The sequence below is a fragment of the Myodes glareolus genome, chromosome 13, assembly GCF_982192425.1.
Source record: "Myodes glareolus chromosome 13, mMyoGla1.1, whole genome shotgun sequence".
NCBI classification, from domain to species: domain Eukaryota; kingdom Metazoa; phylum Chordata; class Mammalia; order Rodentia; family Cricetidae; genus Myodes; species Myodes glareolus.
The window spans coordinates 52,786,731-52,813,295 of NC_142038.1; the positions used below are offsets into that span (position 1 = coordinate 52,786,731).

The 26,565-nt window shown below is 45.7% G+C and overlaps 1 protein-coding gene across 4 annotated transcripts; it reads left to right on the plus strand.

Annotated features, from left to right (window-relative positions):
• Nucleotides 1-175: 175 nt before the first annotated feature.
• Nucleotides 176-12,484, plus strand: Nme5 (NME/NM23 family member 5). 4 transcript variants are annotated; one of them, XM_087896164.1, is made up of 6 exons: nt 176-711; nt 4,192-4,397; nt 5,337-5,437; nt 8,192-8,310; nt 12,189-12,264; nt 12,323-12,484. In XM_087896164.1, the coding sequence occupies exons 1-6, from the start codon at nt 583-585 to the stop codon at nt 12,325-12,327; spliced, it is 636 nt and encodes a 211-aa protein (XP_087752290.1). In that variant the 5' UTR covers nt 176-582; the 3' UTR covers nt 12,328-12,484. The 4 variants fall into 4 exon arrangements, with proteins under 4 accessions (XP_087752290.1, XP_048298447.1, XP_087752289.1 ...); XM_085699982.2 differs by having other exon boundaries at nt 189-278; nt 537-711; nt 12,189-12,484; XM_048442490.3 differs by having other exon boundaries at nt 8,192-8,284; nt 12,189-12,484.
• The last annotated feature ends 14,081 nt before the right edge of the window (nt 12,485-26,565 follow it).

Here is a 26,565-nt window from a genome sequence, read left to right on the forward strand (position 1 = left end):
CGGAAAGACTTGATTACACGAAGTTATTTTCTTACCTCCACATTACACACAATAAAATTCTCATTGCTAATTTCTGCCCTAGATTTAAAACAAACTAGAGCCTGAAAAACGCTGCTGTGATTGGCCCTCTGCAGCCACCGTTGAAAAAGCAGCTTCAGGTTTCTTAGCAACGGGTTTTGGCAACATCTGAAAGGAGGTGAGAGCCGGGAGGGTATAGCCCGGAGATTTCCTAAGGATTTGGGGACCCTGCGTTGCGGTCACGTCTAAGCCTGTGCAAGGTAGTTCCCGAGGGGTGGGGGCCCCTCGCTAGGGCAGCGGGCTAGAGCCTTCCCTGCCCACTGATGGCGCCATCCAGCCTCCAGCCTCCAGCCTCCAGCCTCAGTGAAGCGGCCAGGGTTCCACTTGGGCTCTGTACAAGTCATATTCTTCAAGACCGCTTGTAGGAAGGCATGGCAGTTTCCATTTTCACAAATTAATCAACCCTAGCGCCAAATATTGCCTCGGGTTGAATTTGGGACCGGGACGTGTCATTGCAGTGGATATCTGGTCAGAGATTAGTGAATTATACCGGGAAACGCCAGAATGGAGGTGTCAATGCCCCTGCCTCAGATATATGTAGAAAAAACCCTAGCCCTTATCAAGCCAGATATTGTTGACAAAGAAGAGGAGATACGCGACATTATTCTCAGATCTGGATTCACCATCATTCAGGTAACTTACGGCGTCTCTTTATTAGTCTGCACTATATGTATATACATGTACCCATCCACTTAGATCCGTGGTAAGCTTACATTTCTAAACATAAAGGTTATATGTAAGCTGGTCAGGTAGGCACATGCCTGTAATCTCGGTCCGGGGGAGGTGGAGGCAGCAGGGTCAGGAGTCCAGCTCTGCAGTGACTTCAGAGTTGGCAGGTCTGCCTGTTCTGTGAGACCTGTCTCAAAAACAAGCAAGTTACTTGTAATAGCTAAGTTTTCCACATTTCCGAAAGATGCAACATAAGACACAAAAGAAGCCAGATTGTTCTTTCCGTCCCTTAACTTCTCCACGTCAGGTCAAGAGAGAGAAAATGGCTTACTGCATTGTCATCTCCCAGGGGTTTCTCTGCGTTTGAAACATTTCCCCACAAGAGGAAGTGATCCTCTCTGACTTCCTCACGGAGTCTCTTTGGTAAAGTTCTGGATCATTATATTGTAGTCTACTTATCCCTTCTAAGGCATGTTCAATACTCCTGTGTGTAGTCGGGTTCTCTAGTGTTGGGAGGGTTTTTGTTTGTGTGTTTGTTTTTAAAACAGGGTTTCTCTTTGTAGCCCTGGTTGTCCTGGAACTCACTCTGTAGACCAGGCTGGCCTCAAACTCAGAGATCCGCTTGCTTCTACCTTCTTAGTGTTGGGATTAAAGGTGTGCGCCACCACTGCCCAGCAAACACTTAATGTTTTTTAAAGATTTCTTTATTTATTATGTATACACTATTCTTGGTATTCTGAATGTATGCCTGCAAGCCAGAAGAGGGCACCAGATCTCATTACAGGTGGTTGTGAGACACCATGTGGTTGCTGGGAATTGAACTCAGGACCTTTGGAAGAGCAGGCAGCGCTCTTAACCACTGAGTCATCTCTCCAGTCCCCACATTTAATGTTTTAAGACCGATATTTGTTCTGCAGTTGGTAAACATGTTAAGGAGGCCAGGCTCTCCAGAGGACATTGAGAGGTCAGTTTGTATTACACAGGGAGTCCTGGGCCAGCCTGGGGTATGGGGACCTGAGGTACAGGGGACTCGGGCACTGGAAGTGGTGGTGTAAGCCTGTGACCCCAGCACTAGGTAGGGTAAGACTGGAGAATCTTGAGTTTCCCACCATCTTGGCCTTCACAGAGTTCCTAACTGTCCTCTAGAATGACAAGGTCTCCAACTAAGGACAAAATGTATGAATATACCACAGAGAACATAATATTTTGTTGAATTTTACTTGAGTTACTAGGTTTTTATCCTTTTAAATGTATATCGCTTAGTGCAGTGCTCTTATTCCAAACACTGCTGAGGCAGAGGCAGGCGGAGCTCTGTGAGTTCGAAGTCAGCCTGATCTTTACAGCAAGTTCCTGGAGAGCCCGAGATACACAGTGACCCTGTCTTAAATGTTCTCATACAGAACCAAGCATAATGACACACACCTTTACTCCCAGCACTCAGGAGGCAGAGGCAAGCATAACTCTGTGAGTTCGAGGTCAGCCTGGTCTATATTAGTGAGTTCCAGGACAGCCCGAGCTACAGAGTGAGACTCTGTCTCAAAAACAACAACAACAACAGAAATTATACGGTTTTAGATTGTCATCATATATCTATTTTGTCAGTGTTTTAAAGAAAACTGAGCTGGGGAGGGGGGGGTTGGCACAGTGTTTGCTGAGCGAGCTCAAGGACCTGAGTGTGAATCCCCAGCAACCGTGTGAAAGCGAGGTGAGGTGGCAGACACTCATATGTAATCCCAGTGCTGGGGGTATAGGGGGCCTCCTGGAGCTTTTGAACCCACTAGGCTTGACAAGTTGGTGAGCTTTGGGTTCAGTGGGAGATCTAAGTGGTGAGCAAGTGAGGCCAGCACCCAGTGTGGAGCTCTTGGTCTACATGTATGAGACCTGCACCCCCACGTATGTGTATATACACATGAACACAGACATGCATATCACAGACACACACACACACACACACACACACACACACATACACGTGGTGTGGGGGGGGACTTTGTCTTTGTTTTTCCTTTCCCTTTGTTTTGGAAGAGATCCATTACATCAATTGTACCATACTGTTTTTAGGGTACAGCGCAGTGGTGTTCACTGCCTTCACGTGGTTTTGTGACCCTCACCACTATTCATCTGTAGTTTTTCAACATGAAGCGTGAACTTATTTTTAAAAGGGGTGAAGTGTGTTTCCATCTCCCCAGCCCCTGAACCACTAGCCTACTTCCCGTCCCAAGGCTTGGGCTCCCGCAGCTGTTTCTTAGTGACCTTGCAGGGCACTTGTGAGGTTCCTTCGCGGAACAGGCTCTGAACTTTTCTCTTGCCAGCAGGTGGCAGCCTTTTCTTTGTCACAGACTGAGTTCTGTGCCACACTGGTAGAGTTTTCACCGGATTCCCGGCTGTCAGTCAGGCTTGAACTCACAGATTTCATTTTTAAAGCAACCAATAAGATCATTAGTTTTGTGTCAACTTTAAAGATGGACTCTAAATTTTTAAAATTATGCTGCGGGAACCAACAAACCTGCAGAAGGGGCACGTGTGGGGCTTGCCTGTGTCTGGGGAGGAAGGCAGCAGAGTGTACTGGCAGAGACGGGCCACACGTGAGTGAGGCCTGCCTGAGGCACACAAGACCCCATCTCAGAACAGACAAACAGCTTCACTGGGCATGGTGGAGGGAGGAGAGTATTGTGAGACCTAAGCTTCTTGGGAGCTGGCTGCAGAGTTTATCAGAATATTCTTCTCTACACCCTATAATACCATGTCTGGAGCTAAACTCATATCTCAGTTATTTGCTGTTGTTGTTGTTGTTGTTGTTGTTGTTGAGACAGTGACTTATTCTGCAGCCCTAGCTGACCTCACTATGCCGACCAAGTGTGCCTGATGGCTGGTTGTCTGTGCACGTGTGCCTGCATGGCTGGGTGACTGTGCGCACGTGTGCCTGCACAGGGGCATGGATGGCCGGGTGACTGTGCACATGTGCCCGCACAGGGGCATGGCTGCCAGAAGAGGGAGTTTGGTGGGTACCTGCTGGTAATGTAGGTGCTCGGATCCAAACTCTACTCCTCATAATGCTCAGCAAACACTCTTTAAAAACATGTTTGTATATTTGTGTGTATGTGCATGTACATGCACAGTGTATGTGTTTCAGTCTGAAAACCTAGGGAATCAGGTCTCTCTTCCCAGCACGTAGTTCTGGCGATTGAACTAAGAACTCAGCCTTGGCAGCAAGCATGCTTCCCCCTGGAGCCATCTCAGCAGCCTAGGGATCTTATTTTTTTCTTAAGTTGGATAAATATAAATACCTCCCTCTGAGCATATTTAATTTAATTATCATTTCTGTATAATAATACAAAGATAATTACAGGCATGAGCTGTCATGTCTGGCAAGTTATTAATGACTTAATGAGCCTTATTGAACAGTCACTTTAATTGCTTTGGTTGACTTTGTTTTGTTTACAGAGACGGAAACTACATCTGAGCCCTGAGCATTGTAGTAACTTTTACGTGGAACAGTATGGGAAATTGTTTTTCCCAAACTTAACAGCTTATATGAGCTCTGGACCTCTTGTGGCTATGATATTAGCCAGACATAACGCCATCTCTTACTGGAAAGAACTTCTGGGGCCACCTAATAGTTTAGTAGCCAAGGAGACACACCCAGACAGGTAATTTCCCTGGAGTGACTTGAAGGATTGGAGCCCCCTTAAATTATGAAAGTAAAAGAAACAAACACAAAACCAAACCCAGTATCTTTGTAATTCTGGATGACAGGTGTGAGCGACGACATGTGCCTATGAAGGAGGATTTTTGAAATTGCCTTTTATTTATTTATTGTGTGGGCAAGTCAGCCTGGCCCAGGTGGAGGTCAGAGTGCAGCTGGTGGGAGTTAACCCTCTCCTGTCCACAATGTGGGTCCCAGATCAACTCAGGTCATCAGGCTTTAGAGAACCCACGCACTGATCCAGAAGTAGGATTTTTAATGGGAAAATTTGAAATTTTTAGATTTATTTTCTGGACATGCTGGTTCATACCTTTAATCTCAGTACCTGAAAGACAGAGGCAGGCAAATTTCTGAGAGTTTAAGACTAAGGAACTTGGTCTACCTAGCAAGTTCCAGGCCAGCCATGGATACATAATGAGAAGCTGTCTCAAAAAAAAAAATCAAAATTTTTAGCACAATCACTGGTTTCTAGAAATGAAACCGTTATTGCACTTTTGAATTTATATTATATATTTCCTTTTCACTTCTCCAAAAATAAAACACCCTCTTCACCTAGAGAATGGCTGTTATCACAGTGTATTCCACCAGCACACATAAATGTTTGACTGTCATCTAAGATGAAACGCTTAAAATTAGATTAGTGATGTCCTGTCTAAAAACAAGCAGACAAAAATAGAAACGGCTGGCGAGGTGGCTTAGCCGGTAAAGCGCTTGTTGCCTAGTGGGATGATTTGGTTTTGAACTCAGGACCCACGAGCTGGCAGGAGAAAACTACTCCTGAATTAGTCTTCTGACCTCCACGTGTGACGTCCCCCTCTTCCCAATAATGTAGAGGAAAGGCTGTCAGAAGAGAAGAACAGCATCCTTTCCTAATTTGCTTTAGTCTAAGGGCGATCTACGGTACGGATGAGCTACGGAACGCCCTTCATGGGAGCAACGACTTTGCTGCCTCGGAAAGAGAGATTCGGTTCATGTTCCCAGAGGGTGAGTTTCTCACGCGGGCTTTCTTGACCACACCTCCAAATCGGTCACTTCTTAAAGTTTGTTTTTGTTTTGAAGACATGGCTAGGAAGCAAGATTGAATTTTCCTCCAGATATGCTTTACTATATTTTCAAGTTGTGAGACATCCAAACTTGGAGCTGAGGGACCTGGGATGTAGCTCAGATTGTGGGGTGCTTGCCGAGCTTCTGGGAAGTCCTGGGTTTGAATCCCAGCACCAGATTTAAAAGCAGGCACAAATCACTTGCCTGTAATCCTAATTTTAGCTCTGGAGGACGAGGGTGGGAGGACCAGAAATTCAAAGTCTTAGCTCTGTTGAAGCCAGGCTAGGCTACCCCAACCCTTATCTCAAAACAAACAAAGCACAAACTCAAAACAAAAACCAAACTCTCAGCACTTGGGAGGCAAAGACAGGTGGATCTCTATGAGTTCCAGGCCAGCCTGGTCTGCAGAGCTCCTGGGCAGCGTAGACTACACAGAGAGAGACCTGTCTCAAGAATGCAGAAGCTGAGACAAGGCTCAGAGAGCTGACTCAGCTGGTCAGAGCACTTCCTGCCCTTGCAAAGAACCAGGGTTCAGTTCCCAGCACCCACAGCGGTTCATAACTCCAGCTCCAGGGGATCCAACACCCTCTTCTGACCTTTTTGGGCGAGCCGGCATGCACCAGTATGCACATACATACATGTAGACAAACACATATAAATACAAACATTGACGAAGCAGAGCAAATCTGAACCGCAGAACTGAAAAGTGCACATCACCTATGGATTATGCTGTGCCCCTTGGGAGCTCTGGAGAATTCCTTCTTTCTCCTGAACTGGGCGTGTTTAGGGTTGCTCTTCCTTGTGCTGTCATTCTTCCTAATTACCCATGAGCCTTCAGGAGTGTTTCAGATACAGAGGAATAGTAAAGCTAACAAGTTCTATTGCAGTCAGGCACGGCTCTGTTGCTGGCTTTGACCTCTGCTCCTTTGTTTAGACTTGGTAAATGTGTCTTTTTTCAAAAATGCAAAATTTTTTTCTAAAAGTTCTAAGTCACTGTGAAATTGATCCTTGGAGATTCTTTTTGATTTCCATCCAATTTGAAGTCATGAACCTGGTAATCCTTTAAGAAATGGACATACTAGCCGGGTGGTGGTGGTACACATCTTTAATCCCAACACTCAAGAGGCAGAGGCAGATGGATCTCTGTGAGTTTGAGGCTAGCCTGGTCTACATAGAGCAAGTTTCAGGACAGTCAGGGCTATACAGAGAAACCCTGTCTCAACAAAAAACAAAAAGCAAAAAAAGAAAGAGAGAGAGAGAGAGAGAGAGAGAGAGAGAGAGAAAGAAAAATGAAGTGTGGAAAAATCAGGATGCTATCTTTAAGCACTGGGGTGAACCTAGGATTTAATACCAGGCAGATCTTTGTCAGTGAGCTGCTGAGTGCGCAGCCCTTTTATTTTTAAGATTTATTTCATTTTTGTTTGTCTGTGTGAGTACACACCACATGTTACCACATGTGTGCAGATGCCCTTCGAGGCCAGAAGAAGGCAATGGATCCCCTGGAGTTAGAGTTACACTCAGCTGTGAACCCCCTTATGTGGGCTCTGAGATAGGAATTTGGGAGTCTCTGGAAGAAAAATCGGCCTTAACCATTGAGCCATTCCTCTGGTCCCCTGTTTATTTTGAGACAGGCCTCTGTGTCTCAGGCTGGCCTTGAACTCCTGATCTTCCTGCCTCCACTTACTGAGTTCTGGGATCCAGGCATCTACTGCAACCTGCAACCAGTCCTTTGTTTTTTGAGACAAGGTCTCACTAAACTGTCTACAGATAAGCCTTGCTTTGGTCGTCTGTGCAGCTCCCGGGAGGCCACGGGGGTGGGGTGGGGTGGGGGTGAGGGGTTGATTTGGTTTTGTTTTAGTTCTTTTGTGTTTAGTAGTTATTGGTATTTTGTTGTTTTTTAATTTAAATTATATTTATTTCTCTGTGTGATCACAAGTTCAGCAAGCACTGTGTGCAAATAACACCTCAGTAAGGAGGCAGAGTGTGGTGGATTACACCTGTTATTTTAGGATTCAGGAGCCTGAGCAGGAAGATCACCATAGGTTTGATGCCAGCCTAGGCTACCCAGTGAGTCCCAGGCCAGCCTGGGCTCTGGTGAGACTCTGTCAGGAAGTCCGTATTGATAACAAGTGCAACACTTCAATAAATATGAAGAAACAAAAATCAAATTTAAAACTCACAGTGGGGCTAGAGAGACGCTCAGAGGTTAAGAGCACTGACTGCTCTTCTAGAGGATCTGAGTTCAAGTCTCAGCAACCATATGGTGGCTCACAATTATCTGTAATGAGATCTGACACCCTCTTCTGGATATAAGCATACACACAGTCATAACACTATATACATAATAAATAAACAAATAAATCTTTTTTTAAAAAACTCACAGTGATATGCATGTCTTGCAACAGTTCAAAACTCTTGAAGGCGTCCTTTTTATTTCTTTTTTTAATATTTATTTATTTATTATGTATACAATATTCTGTCTATGTGCAGGCCTGAAGAGGGCACCAGGCCTCATTACAGATGGGTGTGAGCTACCATGTGGTTGCTGGGAATTGAACTAAGGACCTTTGGAAGAGCAAGCAATGCTCTTAACCACTGAGCCATCTCTCCAGCCCGAAGGCGTCCTTTTTAATAGCTATGTAGTGTGTACTCACTTACATTTGCTTCTCAGTGAGAATTTATTTGTATTTGCAGTGATTATTGAACCCATTCCAATTGGACAAGCTGCGAAGGACTATTTAAATTTGTATGTGACGCCAACCCTGCTTCAAGGACTCACGGAACTCTGTAAGCAGAAGCCAGAAGACCCTTATGTAAGATCTCTTTTTATTCACACTAGAGAATAGTGTTTATCGTTTTCATATTTAAAACTGTATTTGTTTGTTTTTGAGACAGGGTCTCACTGTGTAGTCCTGGATATCCTAACCCAGGCTGGCCTCAAATTCACAAAGATCTACTTTGTTGTAAAAGGAGCAGCGGGGCCGCTTCCCGCAGCCCGGCTCCCAGCCACCTGGCTAGCTTATACACAGAAATAGCAACACACAAATTGTATTCATTTAAACACTGCCTGCCCATTATATCTAGCCTCTTATTGGCTAACTCTCACATCTTAATTAACCCATTTCTAATAATCTGTATATCACCACGTGATTGTGGCTTACAGGAATGAGTCTAACCTACATCCGTCTTGGAGAGGAGAGCCATGGTGTCTGCCTGACTCTGCTTTCTTTCTCCCAGCATTCTGTTTTGTCTACTCTGCCTATCTAAGCTGCTGTCCTATCAAAAAGTCAAGGCAGTCTCTTTATTTAACCAATGAAAGCAACACATAGAAAGAAGAATCCTCCTACACCATACTTGCCTCTGCCTCCCGAACACTGGGATTAAAGATGCCACCACCATATCCAGCTAATATTTATTCTTTTTTTGTTTGTTTGTTTGTTTGTTTGAGACAGTTTCTCTGTAGCTTTGGAGCCTGTCCTGGAACACCCTCTGCAGACTAGGCTGGCCTAGAACTCACAGAGATCCTCCTGTCTCTGCCTCCTGAGTGCTGGGATTAAAGGTGTACACCACTACCACCTGGCTAATATTTATCTTTTAGTCTAAAGATTCACAAGTTCTGAGTCTTTCTTGGTCTATGTATTGATTCCGTGGCCACCAAGCAGGACAGTTTAGTGAGACCCTGTCTTCAAGGCTGGTCTGGTCTACACTGTGGACTCCAGGCCAGCCAAGGCTGTGCAGTGAGACTCTGTCTCCAAAACAAAACAACAAAGGTGTGTGTGTGTGTGTGTATGTGTGTGTGTGTGTGTGTGTGTGTGTGTGTGTGTTGGGGTGGTCTAGGTAGGTTGGTGGGAGGTCAGTAAAGCAGTTCCATGCAAACCTCATGAACTGAATTCCATTTTTTATTCTTTTTACTGTTTTTATTAGCACATAGTAATGATACATAATACGTTTTATTATGACATTTTCATAGATGCACATAACACTGGGTGGTTTTTTTTTTGCTTATTGTTTTGTTGAAGGGTTTTGTTTAATTGTTTGGGGGAGTCTCCTATGAAGCCCAGGCTGGCCTTGAATGTTGTAGTTCTTTAGACAAGGCCTCTCTGTCTAGCCCTCACTGGCCTGTAACTTATTAGGAGACCATGTATTTGGTTGCACTTGTGTGCACCCCTTACCTACCATTGTCCCTGTCCTGCTCCCGCTACCCCCCTTCCTCCTCTCATTTAGCCCCTTTCCTGCTTCCACGTCTTCTGTTTCTTTGGACTGAGTTTCTTTAGGTCATTTACAGGAACACTCATGAGGGTATGAACAAGATGACGGGCCTCTCTAGGGAGGGCTCAGCCCTGTGAACTTTTCCTCCTTCATTAAAATGTTGCAACAATTGAATTTATTTATTTATTATGTTCTTATTGTGTGGAAGTCAGAGAGGGCCTTCTCCTTCCACCGTGGGAGTTCTCAGGACCTTACTAAGTAAGGACTTCAGGCTTGGAGGCAAGTACCTCTACCTGCCAAGCCACTTCTGTGACCCTTCGTTATTTACTATTATTATTATAATTATCATTGTTTTATTTTGTTTGTATTATGAGAGAGGATTCCCTGCATGCTGATTTGGTCCCAGACTAGCTATGTAGACAAGGATAACTTTAAACTCTAGATCTTCCTGCCTTTGCCTCCCCAGTGCTGGGATTACAGCTGTGTGTCCCTTTTCCCAGCTTAGCAGGTGCTGGGGATCAAACCCAAGGCTTTGTGTGTAGTAGGGCAACAGTCTTCCAACTGAACCTATCCCCAGATCTTAAATTGTTTTGCTTTTCCAAGACAGGTTTCTCTGTGTAGCTCTTGTTGTCCTAGAACTAACTCGGTAGACCAGGCTGACCTCGAACTCATAAAGATCTGTCTGCCTCTGCTGGGATTGAAGGCATGCACCACCACCTCCTGGTTCTTAAAAAAAAATACTTAATTACATTTATTATTTGTGTGTATGAGCTTTTTTCTTTTTCTTCTTTCCTTCTTTCTTTTTTTTTTTTTTTTTTTTGGTTTTTTTTTTTTTTTTGGTTTTTTGAGACAGGATTTCTCTGTATAGTCCTGGCTATTCTGGAACTCACCCTGTAAACCAGGCTGGCCTCAAACTCACATCACTCTCAGTCTTTATTTTTATTCTTTTTTTTTTTAAATTTATTTATTACATATACAATATTCTGTCTGTGTGTATGTCTGCAGGCCAGAAGAGGGCACCAGACCTCATTAGAGATGGTTGTGAGCCACCATGTGGTTGCCAGGAATTGAACTCAGGACCTTTGGAAGAGCAGGCAATGCTCTTAACCACTGAGCCATCTCTCCAGCCCCCTTTATTTTTATTCTTAAAGTGGTTTTAAAAGCTATTTAGCAGTCAGATAGTGTAGACCAGTAGACCAGACTGGCCTTAAACTCACAAAGATTCACCTTTTCTGCCTCTTCGTGTTGGAATTAAAGCCTGTGGCACAGCCCAGCCCACACTCATACTCCTAATCATTTTCCAATGAAGAGCTAACAGTGTAGAATGATTTCACTATGTTGCAAAAATTCCACTTCATGTTTCTTATTAACTTTGTCCAGGTTGGCTCCAAAATGTAAAAGCTTGAGTTTCATTGTTATGATTGCTACAGTCTCTCTTGGCTCTAATGAGTTAGCGCTCCTCCCTGATCACTTTGCTTTGCTGTCTCCTCCTGCTTTAGTTCAACATCTACCCTGGGCTCACAGTCTTTAACCCCCCACTTAAGGTAGACCAGTAGTCTGAACTGAACCTCAGCCTCCACTAGGCCCCAGTGACACAATGCCCCTGGAGGATATCATTTCTCTACATGTGGTCCCTTGTCAACTTCCAGGATTATAAAGATCCCTCTAAATTTGGGCAGGTTGGTGGTGGTGCATGCCTTTAATCCCAGCACTCTGGAGGCAGAGGTAAGCAGATCTCTGAGTTCAAGGCCAGCCTGGTCTACAGAGTGAGTTCCAAGACAGGCCTACACAGAGAAATTCTGTCAAAACAGAAACAAAAACAAAACAAAAAAACAAATAAGTTGTTTAGCTAGATGTGGTGGGTGACACATGCCTTTAATCTCAGAGTTCAGGAAGCAGAGGCAGCAGAATCTTGAGGAGCTCAAAGTCAGCCTGGCCTACAGAGTAAATTCCAAACAGCCTAGGCTGTGAGATTCTGTCTTAAAAATCTTTTTTAAAAAGATACTTAATGGGCTGGAGAGATGGCTCAGTGGTTAAGAGCATTGTCTGGTCTTCCAAAGGTCCTGAGTTCAATTCCTAGCAACCACATGGTGGCTCACAACCATCTGTAATGAGGTCTGGTGCCCTCTTGTGGCCTTCAGGCAAACACACAGACAGAATATTGTATACATAATAAATAAGTAAATAAATTAAAAAAAAAAGATACTTAATGGAGAGATGGTTCAGAGGTTAAGAGCATTGCCTGCTCTTCCAAAGGTCCTGAGTTCAATTCCCAGCAACCACATGGTGGCTCACAACCATCTGTAGTGAGGTCTGGTGCCCTCTTCTGGCCTGCAGGCAGACACAGAGACAAAATATTGTATACATAATAAATAATAAATATTTAAAAAAAAGATACTTAATTTTCTAGTTTATAGGTTCATTATACGTAGAAAGGAAATAGCTAAATGTTTATTAATTTTAGTTCTTCTTTGTTCCATAGGGTTGGCTAGCTGATTGGCTGCTGAAAAACAACCCCAACAAACCTAAGCTGTGTCATTTTCCAATAGCAGATGAGCCTTAGTGTACGGTAGGATAAGCGGCGAGCCTTAGTGTACGGCAGGATAAGCGGCGAGCCTTAGTGTACGGCAGGACAAGCGGCGAGCCTTAGTGTACGGCAGGACAAGCGGCGAGTATCTCACCGTGAAAAGCTGCGCATCTGCTTTTAAAAGACGCCTCCTTCCTAATGGTTTAAGTAATTACATGTGTAATAAACTGATTTTTCTTTACATTAAAAAACATGTATGTGTCTTTGCGTGGGTATGTGTCTGCATGTGAGCGCAGGAACAAACCTGAGGAGGCCCCAGGCATTGGATCCTGTGGAGTTGGGGTTACAGGTAGTTGTAAATCATCTGACACGAGGGTTGGTAACTAGAGTCTTCTGCAAGAGTATGTGCAACACTAAGCCGGCTATCTCTCCAGCCCTAAAATACTTTGCTCTTTATTTGTCGTTGGCATGAATATTCGCATGCATAGTTGTATACCACGTTAGTGCAGTACCCGTGAAGGTCAGAAGAGGCAGCAGATCCCCTAAAACTGGAGCTATATTTGTAAACCACCGAGTGGATGCGAGGAGCGAAACCTGGGTCCTCTGCAAGGACCCCAAGTGCTGTTTAACTGCTGCGCCATCTCTCCAGTCCATGTGTATGTATCTGTAGGGGAAAATGGCAACAGCGCAGATCCAGGAGCCCGCCATAGGGTCGCACACCTAGGAAAACAGAATTTGGAGGCCCATCTGGGCTACACAGTGAGATTCTGTCTTAGAACCAAAAGCAGGCAGCAGACATGGCCCGGTGGCTGAAGATCCTGCTGTGTGACCTGGCAGCCTTAATTCTAGCCCCTGAACTCACGTAAAGTTAGAAGACTCCACAAAATTTGTCCTCTGACCCCATTGAGTGTGCCATGGCACCCATGGGCCCCCTGCAAGCTGTTTGTGGTAGAGCAGACCTATAATTCCAGCTACCTAGAAGACTGAGGCAGAAATATCAAAAGGTCAAGGTCTGGACTGGAGATGCAGCTGAGCTGGTAAAGTTGCCTAGCATGCATGAAGAACTGTGCTCCGTTCCCAGCACCATATAATACAGGGCATAGTGGTGCATGGCTATAATACCAGGATCTGGGAGGCAGATATAAGGGGGTTGGAGATTAAAGGTCATTCTCAGGTATATAGCAAGTTCAAGGCCACCCTGGGCCAATTGAGAACCTGTCTCAAAGAATAAAACAGGGACTGGAGAGGTGGCTCAGTGCCTAAGAGCACTTGTTGCTCTTCCAGAGGACCCAGATTCTATACCTAGCACCCACGTGGTAGGTTCCAGATTCTATACCTAGCACCCACGTGGTAAGTTCCAGATTCTACACCTAGCACCCACGTGGTAGGTTCCAGATTCTACACCTAGCATCCACGTGGTAGGTTCCAGATTCTATACCTAGCACCCACGTGGTAAGTTCCAGATTCTAAACCTGGCACCCACGTGGTAGGTTCCAAATTCTATGCCTAGCACCCACATGGTAGGTACAACCATCTGTAACTCCAGTTCCAGGGAATCTGACGCCCTCTTCTGATTACCACGGGCACCAGGCACACACATGGTACACATACATACATGCAGGCAAAACACTCACACATGAAATAAGATGAATAATTAAAAACTTAAACAATAAAAACAAAAAGAATTTTAAGTAAATTAAGGCCAGCCTGGGCAATTTATTGAAATTCTATCTCAAAAATAAATAAAGGATGACTTAGCTGTACTCGCTCTGTAGACCAGGCTGGCCTCGAACTCACAGAAATCCGCCTGCCTCTGCCTCCCGAGTGCTGGACCTAAATGTGTGTGCAGCAACTGCCGGGTAACAGAGATATTTTAAAAATTCCATTTCATTTTATGTATTTTGTGTGTGTGTATCTGCGGATGTATGTGCGTGCCTGGATGTGCTGTGTGGAAGTCAGAGGACAACTTTTGATTCTCGGCTCTCTCCTTCTACCATGTGGATCCTAAGATCAAGCTTGGTGGCAAAAACCTTTACCGGATAAGATGTCTGGTCAGCCCCAGGATTTTTTATAATTTTGCTTTGTTCTTTGATGGGACTAGGGATTGACCCCAGGGTCCCATGGACCACAGTGAGCATCTACCATGAAGCTAAATACCCAACTTGCTTTTTACTTCTTCTTAATGTTTTTAAATGTTTTCCTTTATTTTGAGTATGTGGATGGTGTGCATGTGGAGGTCGGGGCAAAATCTCAATACATGGCTCAGCCTGGGGGAACATGTACAGACCTCCTGGGATTGCAGCGAGACACTATGGATCCTACTCTGTTGTAATGGGACCTTGGGCCCACAAGATGTTCGGGGGTAAGAGAGTTTACCACCAACTCTGACAACCTAGCTCTGGTCCCTGACACCCACACGGTGGAAGGAGAGAGCCAGCTCCTGCAGGTTGTCCTATTTATTACACATACTCCTCCTCCTCCAAAACACACAATAAATAAGTAAACCAAAAAAAAAAAAAAAATCAGCTAGGTAGTGCCAGCACATGCCTTTAATCCTAGCCCTTGGAAGGCAGAGGCAGGCAGATCTCTGTGAGTTTGAGGCCAGCCTGGTCTACAAAGCAAGTTCCCAGGACAGCCAGGGCTACACAGAGAAACCCTCTCTTGAACTCCCCATGCACAAAAAAAAAAAAAAAATTCATAAAATTTTTTATGAATGAACCACAGCAGAATGCTGTGGTTTGTTCCTGTAACCCCAGGGCTTGGGAGGCAGAGAAAGGACAGTTGTGGTGAATAGAGGCCTGTCTGAAGTATATAGCTCCTCTGAACAAAACTGGAAATAAAAGCAGCAAACAGAATCAAGAAGCTAGCGCTCCTTAGCCCAGCTGCCAGTGGTCAATGCCTGCTTCAGGTGGGAAGCGGTTTTTCTCCAGGATATAAGTACAAATAAGTTGCCCACTATCCCTGCTGAGTGCTGGGCTGAAAGGTGTCTGCCGATCTGGCCGCTCTACATTTTTCCATTTCTTCTTTGTATTATTCTTACTAATTATTATTTTATTATCTTGCAGTTCTGGTTACAGGATTTAGGGCTCTGCACATGCTAGCCTAATGCTCTTCCTATCCACGAGCTAGAGCCTAGTTCTTCTTTAGCTTTTTTAGACAGGGGCTTGTAAATTGTCCAGACCAGCCTTGAACTAATGATTCTCCTACCACAGCCTAGATCACACCACAGATTAGCTTGAACTGAAATTGTCAAATATATTTTTAGAAGTTTGTACCCAAAACTACTGACCTGCTCTTATGCGGTCAGCTCTTTGTCAAAACTATTTAGATTGAACTTTGACTCAGACATGACCCAGGTCTCCGTTCCATTTCTGTGATCTCAGTTGCTTCCCTTGGGTCTTTCTTCCCTTGGTTCCTTCACCATTAGGAATATCTCCTGGGCTTAATTTGTGCCTTTGATTTAGACTCTATAATGCCTTTGAAAAGTAGGACTTTCAGACCTACAGAAAAGCTGGCTCCTAAAGTGGTTCCAGAGGAAAACTTCAGATACCAAAGACAGTCCTGAAGAGACCTCTGCACAGTCAGGCTCCTGTCCTGTTAACCGTCAGTTAATTGGCCTGCAAAGAGAGACGCCCAGAAGGAGGCTGGGTTCTTCCCCCTTCTCATCCAAATCAAAGGCTGAAGATGTCGCCTTGATTGATGCCTTTTGTTCCCAGACAAAACTGGTTTTTATAGCCCACCCCCTGCCACTGCCATCCGCTCCCGGGGGAGTCCAGTCCCCAGGCGTCCTGGGCTGCAGCTGCTGTAGGCTGGAGAACCCTGTGGAGGAGAGAACAGTTTGCTCACAAATGCGCAGCTAATCCTGCCGACAGCCCCAGCGCTAGACTCATATAAAACGTCATTTCCCTCACTTGCCTCCTCGGCCCCTTAGGGCTGGGGTGGGGCCACGTCCTCAGGAGTGTGGCTTTTTGAAGGCTCTAAGTCCTCACCCCCTATTGATTCTCAAATCAGTTGTGCTCAGTCAGACTATAAGCGTTGTCCGCTTCCTATGTGAGGACACCTTGGGGGGAATTAGGGACAGCTCCATGACAACAAACAGGGAAGACATGGGAACAGTGAGAACTGAAAAATACAAAGGATCAATGACAGGTCGCTACTTTTTCTTCCAATCACCGGAAGGCTCGCTGCTTTGCCCGCTTTGAGGCAGCATCACTTAGGTCACATCGTGTTCTCCTAGCTTGGCTGGAGCTGGCTACTCTTCAGCATAATCGTTGTATGCAGGGGGCTAAACTGGTTTATGTGAATAAGCACCTCAGGGCAGCAAGATGACTGGGGTGTAGGCACTTGTAGCCAAACCTGATGACCTGAGCTCCATCCTTGGGGCCCACAGGTGGAAGGAGAGAACCAAGTCTCTCTAACTGTCCTCTGACCTACACACACACACACACACACACACACACACACACGCACGCACGCACGCACGCACGCACACACACGCCACACTTTAAAAAGAAAAAAAAACAGTAAACATTTTCGTGTTGGGGAAGATAATAAATCTTGTCTTAATAAAGATTGTAAAGCCCTGCCCCTTCCAGGTGGCCTTTATGATGGGGCCAGAATGACAACCTTGCTGGACTTTAGTGTTTCTGGCCCTTGCCAGTATAAGACCATTTCAAGGGGTCTTTAACATATCTATGTAGTTAGTGGCTCCTGGTACCATAAAATGGTTAGAAAAGGAGCAGCCTACAGCACTGTATACTGAGGTAGAAGCTTCAGAAACAAGCGTTTTCTTCTTGATGGTGCTGGTCTTTGTAAAGTGACAGTCACACCCCTCCCCCAACCAAAGACTGGAAGCTGAGCCAGCTGCGGATCTGTAGACTCCCCGGAAACTTTACAACACTCAAGAGAAACACAGTGTATGTCCTAAATGAAGCCAAGATGTGGCCTTCGGTCATTATGGTCCATCAGTGAACTCACATCATTGCGCAGCTTTCTGATGGAAGCGAGAACCCCGCCTCTCATAGACTGACCGTAGATCGCTTCATGCCCTGGCACCTCTCGCTTGCTCTGACTTTTGCTGGGGTCCAAGCCTTTGCATTTTCTCTGTTCACCTGTTTCTGAGACAACATCTCAGGTATCCTGGCCTTCTGTCTTAGCTGCCTGGATACTGGGATTGTGGGCTTGAGCTACCACACCTGGCTGCAGTCGTTTCTTTCATTCTAACATTTATTGTTTATTTGGTATGGGTGGGTGGGGGTGAATGTCACGGTGCTGTAGAAGAAGGGGGCTTGGGGAATTAGTCCTCGCTTATCATGTGGATTCTTGGAATTCTCAAGTTATTCGGCTTGGTAGCAAATACCCTTTCCCACTGAGCCATCTTGCCAGTCCCATTTTCGCTTTCTTATTTATTTGGTTATTCACTTTTTTTTTATTCTTTTCTTTTCTTCCTTCTCCTTTTTCTTTTTAAAAATTTTTTAAGTTTTGGGTTTCTCTATGTAGCCCTGGCTGTCCTGTACTTATACTGTAGATCAGGCTGGCCTCTAATTCAAGAGATCCACCTGCCTCTGCCTCCAGAGTGCTGCGGCCCTTTTTCCTTTATGAGTCAGGGTCTCACGTATTCCAGGCTGGCCCCAGACTCACTGTGTAGCAGAAGATAACCATGAGCTTATGATTCTCCTCCCAGGATGCTGGGATTATAGACACTCACCACCGCCTTTAGGTTATGTGGTACTGGGCGTCAAGCCCAGGGCTTCGTGCAAGCTAGGTCACCATAGCAACACCCCAGGTCCACATTTCCTATAGCGCTTTTCTCCCCTTCTATAGCTTTATGTCTTTACCCCTCTTCCCGGTCTTGATCCCTTCATCTCTATAAGTTGGCTGGGAACACACTTGACCTCCTCATAGCTGCTGCAAGACTCTGGAATCCAAAGCATTTCACAGGGCCGAGGAACCACAATGCACAGGGCCTAGGGATGTAGCTCGATTGGTGGAGAGTTTTCCTAGCAAGTATGAAGTCCTGGGTTTGGTGCAGTACCATTTAGGCAGAGTTTTCCTGTGCCAGGAGCCGTTCCCAAGTAATGACTCAGAAACTTAATATTAGTCGTAAAGGCTTGGTCAACAGCTCAGGCTTGTTACTAGCTAATGCTTACGTTTAAATTAACCCATGTTTTTCATCTATGCTCCGCCACGTGGCTTGGTACCTTTTCTCAGTGTGGCAGGCTCATCTTGCTTCCCTGCATCTGCTGGTGACTCCTGTCTCTGCCTTCTTTCTCCCAGCATTCTCAGTTTGGCTCTCCTAATATTCTTTTAAAAATGCTGGCGTGACCCCGGCAGGCTTGCAGAGCAGCCGCTAGTCTGGCAGAGACAGCTGTGGGGTCCCTGCAAGATCCCCAGGGGCCATGTGAACAGGTGGCAAACTCACAGAGCAGGCGGGAGCGAGTCCCGGGAGAGCGGCTGGCTGTGGGCAAGCAGAACATGACAGGCAGGCAGGAGACAGAGACATGGACATGTAGAATGAGATTAAAATATTTATTCAGGGGGTTATGGAGGAAAAAGGGAGGGGAGCAGAGAGAGAAAGGGAGAGTGAGAGGGAGAAGGAGAGGGAGAGAAAGACAGAGACGGAGACAGAGACAGAGAGAAAGGGAGAGAGAAAGACAGAGACACGTGTGCACACACCAAGAGAACAGAAAGAGGCCAAGATGACGACAAGAGGTCAGAAGTCGCTGGGAGTGGGCGTGGCTTACCCCTTAAAGGGACCAGAGATCAAAAGAATAACATCTCCCACCTAACTTTGTTCTGCTCAGCTATTGGCCAGTCAGCTTTTTTATTAAACCAGTCATAGCATATGACATATATTATTCACACAGTGTAAAGGAATATTCCACAGGGCCATGGAAAGCTAGGCACGGTGTCATACTGGGGAGGGAAAGGCAAAAACACAAGCCATTCAACATTATTATCTCCTTAGTTACATGTTCAGCGCCAGGCCAACCTAGGAGTCATAAGATCCTGGTTTTCAAATAATAATTAAAAACAACGCCCTGATATGTTTCTTAGGGAACTCAAACTGAGTGGTGTCCTGGTTAGGGTTACTACTGCTGGGGTGAAACACCAAGACCAAAGCGACTTGGGAGGGGAGAGTTTATCTCATTTTACACTTCCAGAACACAGTCCATCAGTGAGGGAAATCAAAGCAGGAACTCAAAAAGGGCAGGAACCCAGAGTCAGGAGCTGGTGTAGAGGCTACAGAGGTGTGGAGGAGCACTGCTCACTGGCTTTCCTCATGGTTTTCTCAGCCTGCTTTCTTTTTTGTTTTTGTTTGTTGTTGTTGTTTTGAGACAAAGCCTTGCTATGTAGCCCTGGCTGTCCTGGAACTCACTCTGTAGACCAAGCTGACCTTGAATTCACAGAGATCACCTGCCTCTGTATCCCAAGTTCTGGAATTAAAGATGTGCACTATGATACCAGGCTAGCCTGCTTTCTTATAGAACCCAGGACCACCAGCCCAGGGATGGCAGCACCTACAATGGACTGGGCCCTCCGTGGCAATCACTAATTAAGAAAATGCCTTATAGCTGGATCTTATGAAGACAGTTTCTCAGCCGAGGTCCCCTCCTTTCAGATATCTCTATTTTGTGCCAAGTTGACATAAAACTAGGCAGCACAAGGTCACTACCTATGTCAAGAGCCGGGATTAGGGGCTGAAGAGGTGGCTCAGCGTTAAGAGCAAGCACTGGCTGCTCCTTCAGAGAACCCATGTTTGATTTCCAGCACCCATGTGGCAGCTCACAACTGTCTGTAACTCTAGTTCCTGGGGATCCAATGCCCTCATCTGGCCTCAGTGGGCACCAGGCACCTATGTAGTACACACAACAAACAAACAAACAAAAGCCCAAATAGGCCTAGTGAGATGGCTCAAGCATTAGGGTTAGTCTGGACCCTCAGAGCCCAAGCCACAAAAAGTCATGGAGGCCTTTGCGTGACATTGTGGAAGTGAAGACCCCATCCAGAGAAGAGTTAATGTCCCTGGGCTTCATCATAATTTCCTTTGACAGACAGGTATAACTCACTAAATTCCTCTGAGCTTTCACATTCGTTCATGTTTGTGCTGATACTTTCTAAGGCTTTATCTTTGCTACTACTCAAACACGTGCGTCTGCCCGAGCAATTTAACTCCTTCGTCATGAGGATCCCGAAACAAAACAGACAATGGTCTCACTTATGTGTATAAAACTTTTGTCTCTCTTTGCAAACTTTGGGGGATTAATGTCTCTCATGTCATTAGATAAACACACACATATAGGAAATGGACTAAAACCCAAGTGGCTGGGTATACCTGTGAGTATTAATTCAATTGTTTAAAGTGGGACGATCCACCTAAAATCTGGGCCACATCGCTGGTGGCAGCCTATATAAAGAACAGGGAAGAAGGAAGCTCTTGCTTTTTCCTGCCTGCTGTTGCCCTCCATTCACCGGTATTAGAGTCGAGGTCTTCAGAATACTGCTGGATCTGAAGACCAGCTGAGACGTCCAGTCTTGCAGACTGGATAACTACTGGATTCTCAGAGTTGCCATTGGGAGACAACCACGGTTGGACTAGCTGGATCACAGCCTGGAAGCCACGCTAATATGTATATATTTCACATATATATGTATATATATACACGCACATGCTACATCCACGGCTGTCACGCCGGTGTAGCAGAAATGCTGACCGGACGGACTGTTGCCGTAGGATTGGGGTTTATGCTCCACGGAGCCATCGCCCCAGGCTGTCCCTTGGCACTCAGTTGTGGTCATGATGCCACCCGAGTCGCCATTTGCACTGACTCGAACTCGCTGCCCTTGGCACTGATATGGCTGTCTTTTCTTTGTCTTTCTGTTCTGTGTGATTCTTGCATCTTGCCAACAGATCAGACTATTCCAAAAAAGTTGCTGATATGAACAAGACTGTTGAGGACATTTTTGAGCTCTACCATTTATTATAGCCTTTAAGGAAGTAGCCAGTTCTGGGAATAGGGGGTCATCATTAGGACAAATCCTTGGTGATAAAGGAGTTGCTCTTATCAGGAGAAACCATGGAGAGTCAGGTAGGGAGGAGAATTGAGGTCAGTGGTGTGGGACGAGTTTCAACATGGCCTTGAGCAATAACCGCAACTGACATTTAGAACAGACTATGGACACATAAATTTGCTGTTCTTGTTACATAGAAACGTTGATTCCTTTTGTTTTATTTGCTGATGTATGCCTTTGCCAAGTTTCTGAATTGTAATGGTATAAAAGCTTTTGCCTGGCTGAAGTAAAATTGCAGCAGCATATTCACTCAGCGTGTGTCTGACTGTCACTCCTGCGCCAATTCCTGATTTCTCCTGCAGCCTTCACCCTTGTTCTCCCACGGTCTGAGTGGCTCCCCTGAGCCGGTCCGTGGCACACACACATATATATATGTATGTATGTATGTATGTATAATCGGTCATGCTATCATTCATTCTGACAGTTCTGCTCCTCTAGAGAGCCCTGACGAACACTCCTCACAGTGTGTGCTCTCATGGATTCTGGATTCCTGTCAGGTTTTCCCTCACCACACCACTGTCCCCAGCCTTGATGTAAGAAGAATCATATGCACAATGGGGAAGCACTGTTTCAGCCTCCACCTAGCCTTCAGACTCTGCAGAGTATAGCGTCAAGCTGAGGACACAAGTGAGAGAGGAATGGGATGCCCTGGAAGGGTTGAGGACATGGAGGGTGTCAGGAAGCTCCTTGTCATGCTGACCCTGGATTAACCCATCATTCCCCAGCCCTTCCAGCTGCCTGGCTTTCCAGGGGCCTCTTGTGTTAATCTATGGAACTGACCAACTGAGTTTGACCATGACTGGTTTTGTTTTGCAAAACAAAATCACTACCACAGGCCTCATGCTGACTGACTGAATGGTATCATCAACCCAATTCAAGGGGTGCCACCAAAGGAAGGAAATGAAACTTCAATTTCCTCCTCTGCTAAATGATAGCTTATCTGCTGATTATAGCCCTTCTGCTCAGGGCAGAGAATTTTATTGTTTTGTGCCTGCATGTCTGCTTGCATGGGGAGAGAGAGAGAGAGAGAGAGAGAGAGAGAGAGAGAGAGAGAGAGCAGTAATAAATTATTTCTCCCACTTTCCCTCTAACATCCTCCCCAACCCCACACCTGATTGACCAAGACTCCATAGGCAAGGCCTTTCTCTATTGTCAGCAAAGAAACAAAACCCTTTTCTGCCCCTACAAACCTCATGATTTTACCTTTCCACTAAGAAGCAAGACTTTGTCTAAAAAGGAAAGACCATGGGTAAACAGAAGGCAGCAAGTGTCTTTTTGGTTTTGGAGCTGGCTTACAGTGAGCTGAGCCCTCCCCTTACTGCTTGGTTGGGCACTGCTCCCCCGCCCCCCCAGCAGATAGATGTTTGCTGCTTTGGTCCCCACAGGATCTCTCAAGAAGCCCTGTTTCGAGGCATTGCTATGGGTGTGACTGCTTGCTTCCAGGCATTTGTTGAGAGTGTATAAATATATAGCTGTATGTATGTATTATTATTATTTTGTTTGTATGCATGACTGGGGATAGAAGCATGCCACAGTTTATGTAGAGGTCAAAGGACAACATGGAGTGGGTTTTCTTTCTACTTTTATCTGAGTTCCAGGGACTATATATCTTAAGACCATCAATCAGGCTTGAGTGGCAAGTGCCTTTATCTTGGGGTCCATGTATGCTTGTGTGTGCGTGTGTGTGTGTGATGTGCACATGTGTTTGTAAGTATTCACATGAATGAGCATGAGTGTAGAAGGCCGAAAGTTGACATCAGGAGTCTTCCTCAGTTGCTCATCACCCTGTTTTTTGAGACAAGATCTCTCACTGAACTTGGAGCTCGTCAGTTGGGCTAGACTGGTCAGGAAACTCTGGGGATTTGCCTGGTTTCGCCTCCCCAGGGCTGGGATTACAGATGTGTGCCACCCTGCCCAGGGCTGGGATTACAGATGTGTGCCGCTCGGCTAGAGTTGGAATTACAGATGTGTGCCAATGCTCAGGGCTAGGATTATAGATGTGTGCCACCCTGCCCAGGGCTGGGATTACAGATGTGTGCCAATGCTCAGGGCTGAGATTACAGATGTGTGCCAATGCTCAGGGCTGGTATTACAGATGTGTGCCAATGCCCAGGGTTGGGATTACAGATATGTGCTAATGCTCAGGGCTGGGATTACAGATGTGTGTGCCAATGCCCAAGGCTGGGATTACAGATGGCGTGCACCTTGTCCAGAGATCTGAGCTCAGATCCTTTGCCATGGAGCCATTACTGCAAGCTTGAGGCTAGTTCTAATCTACATGGCCAGTTTCAGGCCAGCATATCTACATGGCAAAACTTTAAAAACAAACAGAGATGAGCTAGGGATGTAACATGGTGATAGAGCACCTGTCTTACATACACAAGGCCTTGGGCTGGATCCCTCAAACTACAAAATGGAACAAAGAAGAATCCAGGACACTTTTCAGGGTGATGGAATGAGCCATGATAATTGCACTTTTAACAAAAACCCTAAATCAAGATGTAATAGAAAGATTACTATGTTTCCAGAGGCCACTGAAGTCCAGTGGGATTTTGACTATAGCATCATGGTCCTACCTCTGAGAGAGGTATGTCAGCTCTATTGTGGGGTTTTTGTTTGTTTGTTTGTGGAATTTGTTGTTTTGGTTTTTTCGAGACAGGATTTTTCTGTGTAAATAGTCCTGGCTGGCCTTGAACTCATTGAGATCTGCCTGTCTCTGCCTCCCAAACGCTGAGATTAAAGGCCTGCACCACCACCACCACCCAGCTTGTTTGTGTTCTTGAGACAAGGTCTAGGGGCTGGAGACACGGCTCAGTGGTTAAGAGCACTGACAGCTCTTCCAGAGGACCTAGATTCAATTCCTAGTACCCACATGGCAACTAACAACTGTCTGTAACTCTAAGATCTGATGTCTTCACACAGACAAATGCACATAAATTAAAGATAAATAAAATAGTTGAAAAAATATATATAGTCTCAGCTCTCATGAGGCAGAGGCAGGTGAATCTCAGTGAGTTCAAGGCCAGCTCTGGTCTACAGAGCAAGTTCCAGGACAGGCTCTGAAGCTACACAGAGAAACCCTGTCTCAGGAAAACAAAAAAGAATAACAAACAAGAAAGAAAGAAAGAAAGAAAGAAAGAAAGAAAGAAAGAAAGAAAGAAAGGAAGGAAGGAAGGAAGGAAGGAAGGAAGGAAGGAAGGAAGGAAAAGTAGACAGGGTCTCTTGTAGCCTGTGCTAGCCTAGAGCTTGCTCTGTAGCTGAGGGTAACCTTGAACTCTGGATTCTCCTGCCTTTCCCTAGGATCACAGCCAAGTTCCACCACACCCGGCTCAACCTGTTGTAGAGACGTGAGCACTATAGGCAATAATGTGTAGTTCTCTCTGACTAATGGAAGACAAGGTCAAGGAATCTGTAGCCCTTCAAGGAGTCTTCGGAGTTGGACAGGTACATGGGACAAGGTACTCAACTGGGATGCAGAAATAAAGTAGAAATTGTATGTGCAAGGCAATATGGTAACCTGGCCTGACTAGAGCTGCAGGAGCAAGCAACAACATAGGGGAAGTGAAGAATAGCTATGTTTGGAAAGGGTGATGGGCTGGCCAGGAAGTAGGCTAAAGTGATCATATATAAACATATGTATGTGTGCACATGAGTATAATTTATTATAATATGTCAGCTATGGTACCCACATCTTCAACCCCAGTCCTTGGAAGGCTGAGGCAGAAGAATTACCATAAATTCAAGGCCAACATGGACTATAAGGTGAGTTCCAGGCCTCACTGGGCCCTGGGCTACACAGTGAGATCCTGACAAACTGAAAAACAACAACAACAGGGGCTGGAGAAATGACTCAGCGGTTAAGAGCATTCAGAGGACCTGGGTTCAATTCCCAGCACCCACATGGCAGCTCACATCTGTCTGAAAATCCAGTTCCAGGGGATCTGACACCTTCACACTAATGCACATAAAATAAAGATAAATAAATCATAAAAAAATAAAAAAATAACAACAAACCCAACAGTTACTGGATTAGTGCGAAATCCAGATACGGAGTGTAACCCAGAGTGGAGGTGAAGGCGACGGAGAACGAACCAAGCGAGGGCGACCAAATATGACAGCAGGGCAGAGCTCATGGATGACTCTGAAGAGCTCAGCCGCTGGATTTCATTAGGCCTTTCATTGTATTAGTTACTTTTCTGTGGTGTTGCTAAAACAAAACACAGAGACTTACAGAAGAATTTATATCGGTTTATGGTTCCTGATGGATGAGTCAATTGTTGTGGGGAAGGGTGGCAGCAGGTGGCACCCATTCTGCCAGGAACTGGATGTTGAGCGCGCACGTCTTCTATGACAAGCAGGAAACAGAGAGAGTGAGTGGGAAGGGGTGAAGGGTTTTGAATCTCAAAGTCTACCTATGGCAGCATCCTTCCTTCAGTGAGCCTGTAGCACTTAAGTCTTCCCAGACAGTACCACCAGCTTGGGACTAAATGTTCAAGGACCCAAGATTCAATGGCCAGCTGTGGGTCACAGAACAGAGGACCCCTGAGGTGAACGTCCCCATCCCACCTCAAGTTCCCAGCACATGAGGACCTTAGTGATTGGGGTTGATCTACTGGGTCAATTCCAGCTGATAACAGCTGACAGTTAAACTCTCTGGTTGGGATGGACAACCTATTGGAGCTAATTAGTGAAAAACTGCAGCATTGGGGGCTATTTCTTCTGGAAGTAGGAGTAGCTGATGTCTGAACCGTGTAACACAGGGCCTTAGAAGACAGAAGGCTGAACCCGCGGGTTCATGTGCAGATGGGCACATGTCTTACAAACACCTGCCGCGGGAAGGGAGGGCTGGTATCCCCTCCCCCAATGGTCTTCCAAGACAGGGTGTACTGCTGGATAGATAGAGGGTGCATAGCTGTCACCTCAGAGCTTGGGGGACTGAGACAGAACGATTTCTAGTTCAAGGCCGGCCTGGGTTGCTTAGCAAGTACTTGTCTCAAACAAATAAACACAGGACAACAATCAAGAAACCCAAAATAGCTTGAGTGTGTTTTGTTGTTCTTCTTTCCTTAACTTTCTTTTCTTCTTCTTCTCTTCCTCCTCTTCTTTTTTCTGCTCCTCCTTCTCCTCCTTCTTGTTTCCCCCAGACAAGGTTTCTCTGAGTATCCCTGGTTGACTTGACACTAGCTCTGTGAACCAGGCTGGCCTTGACCTGCCTCTGCCTGTGCCTCCTGAGTGCACATTGAAAGAAAGAAGGTCGAGG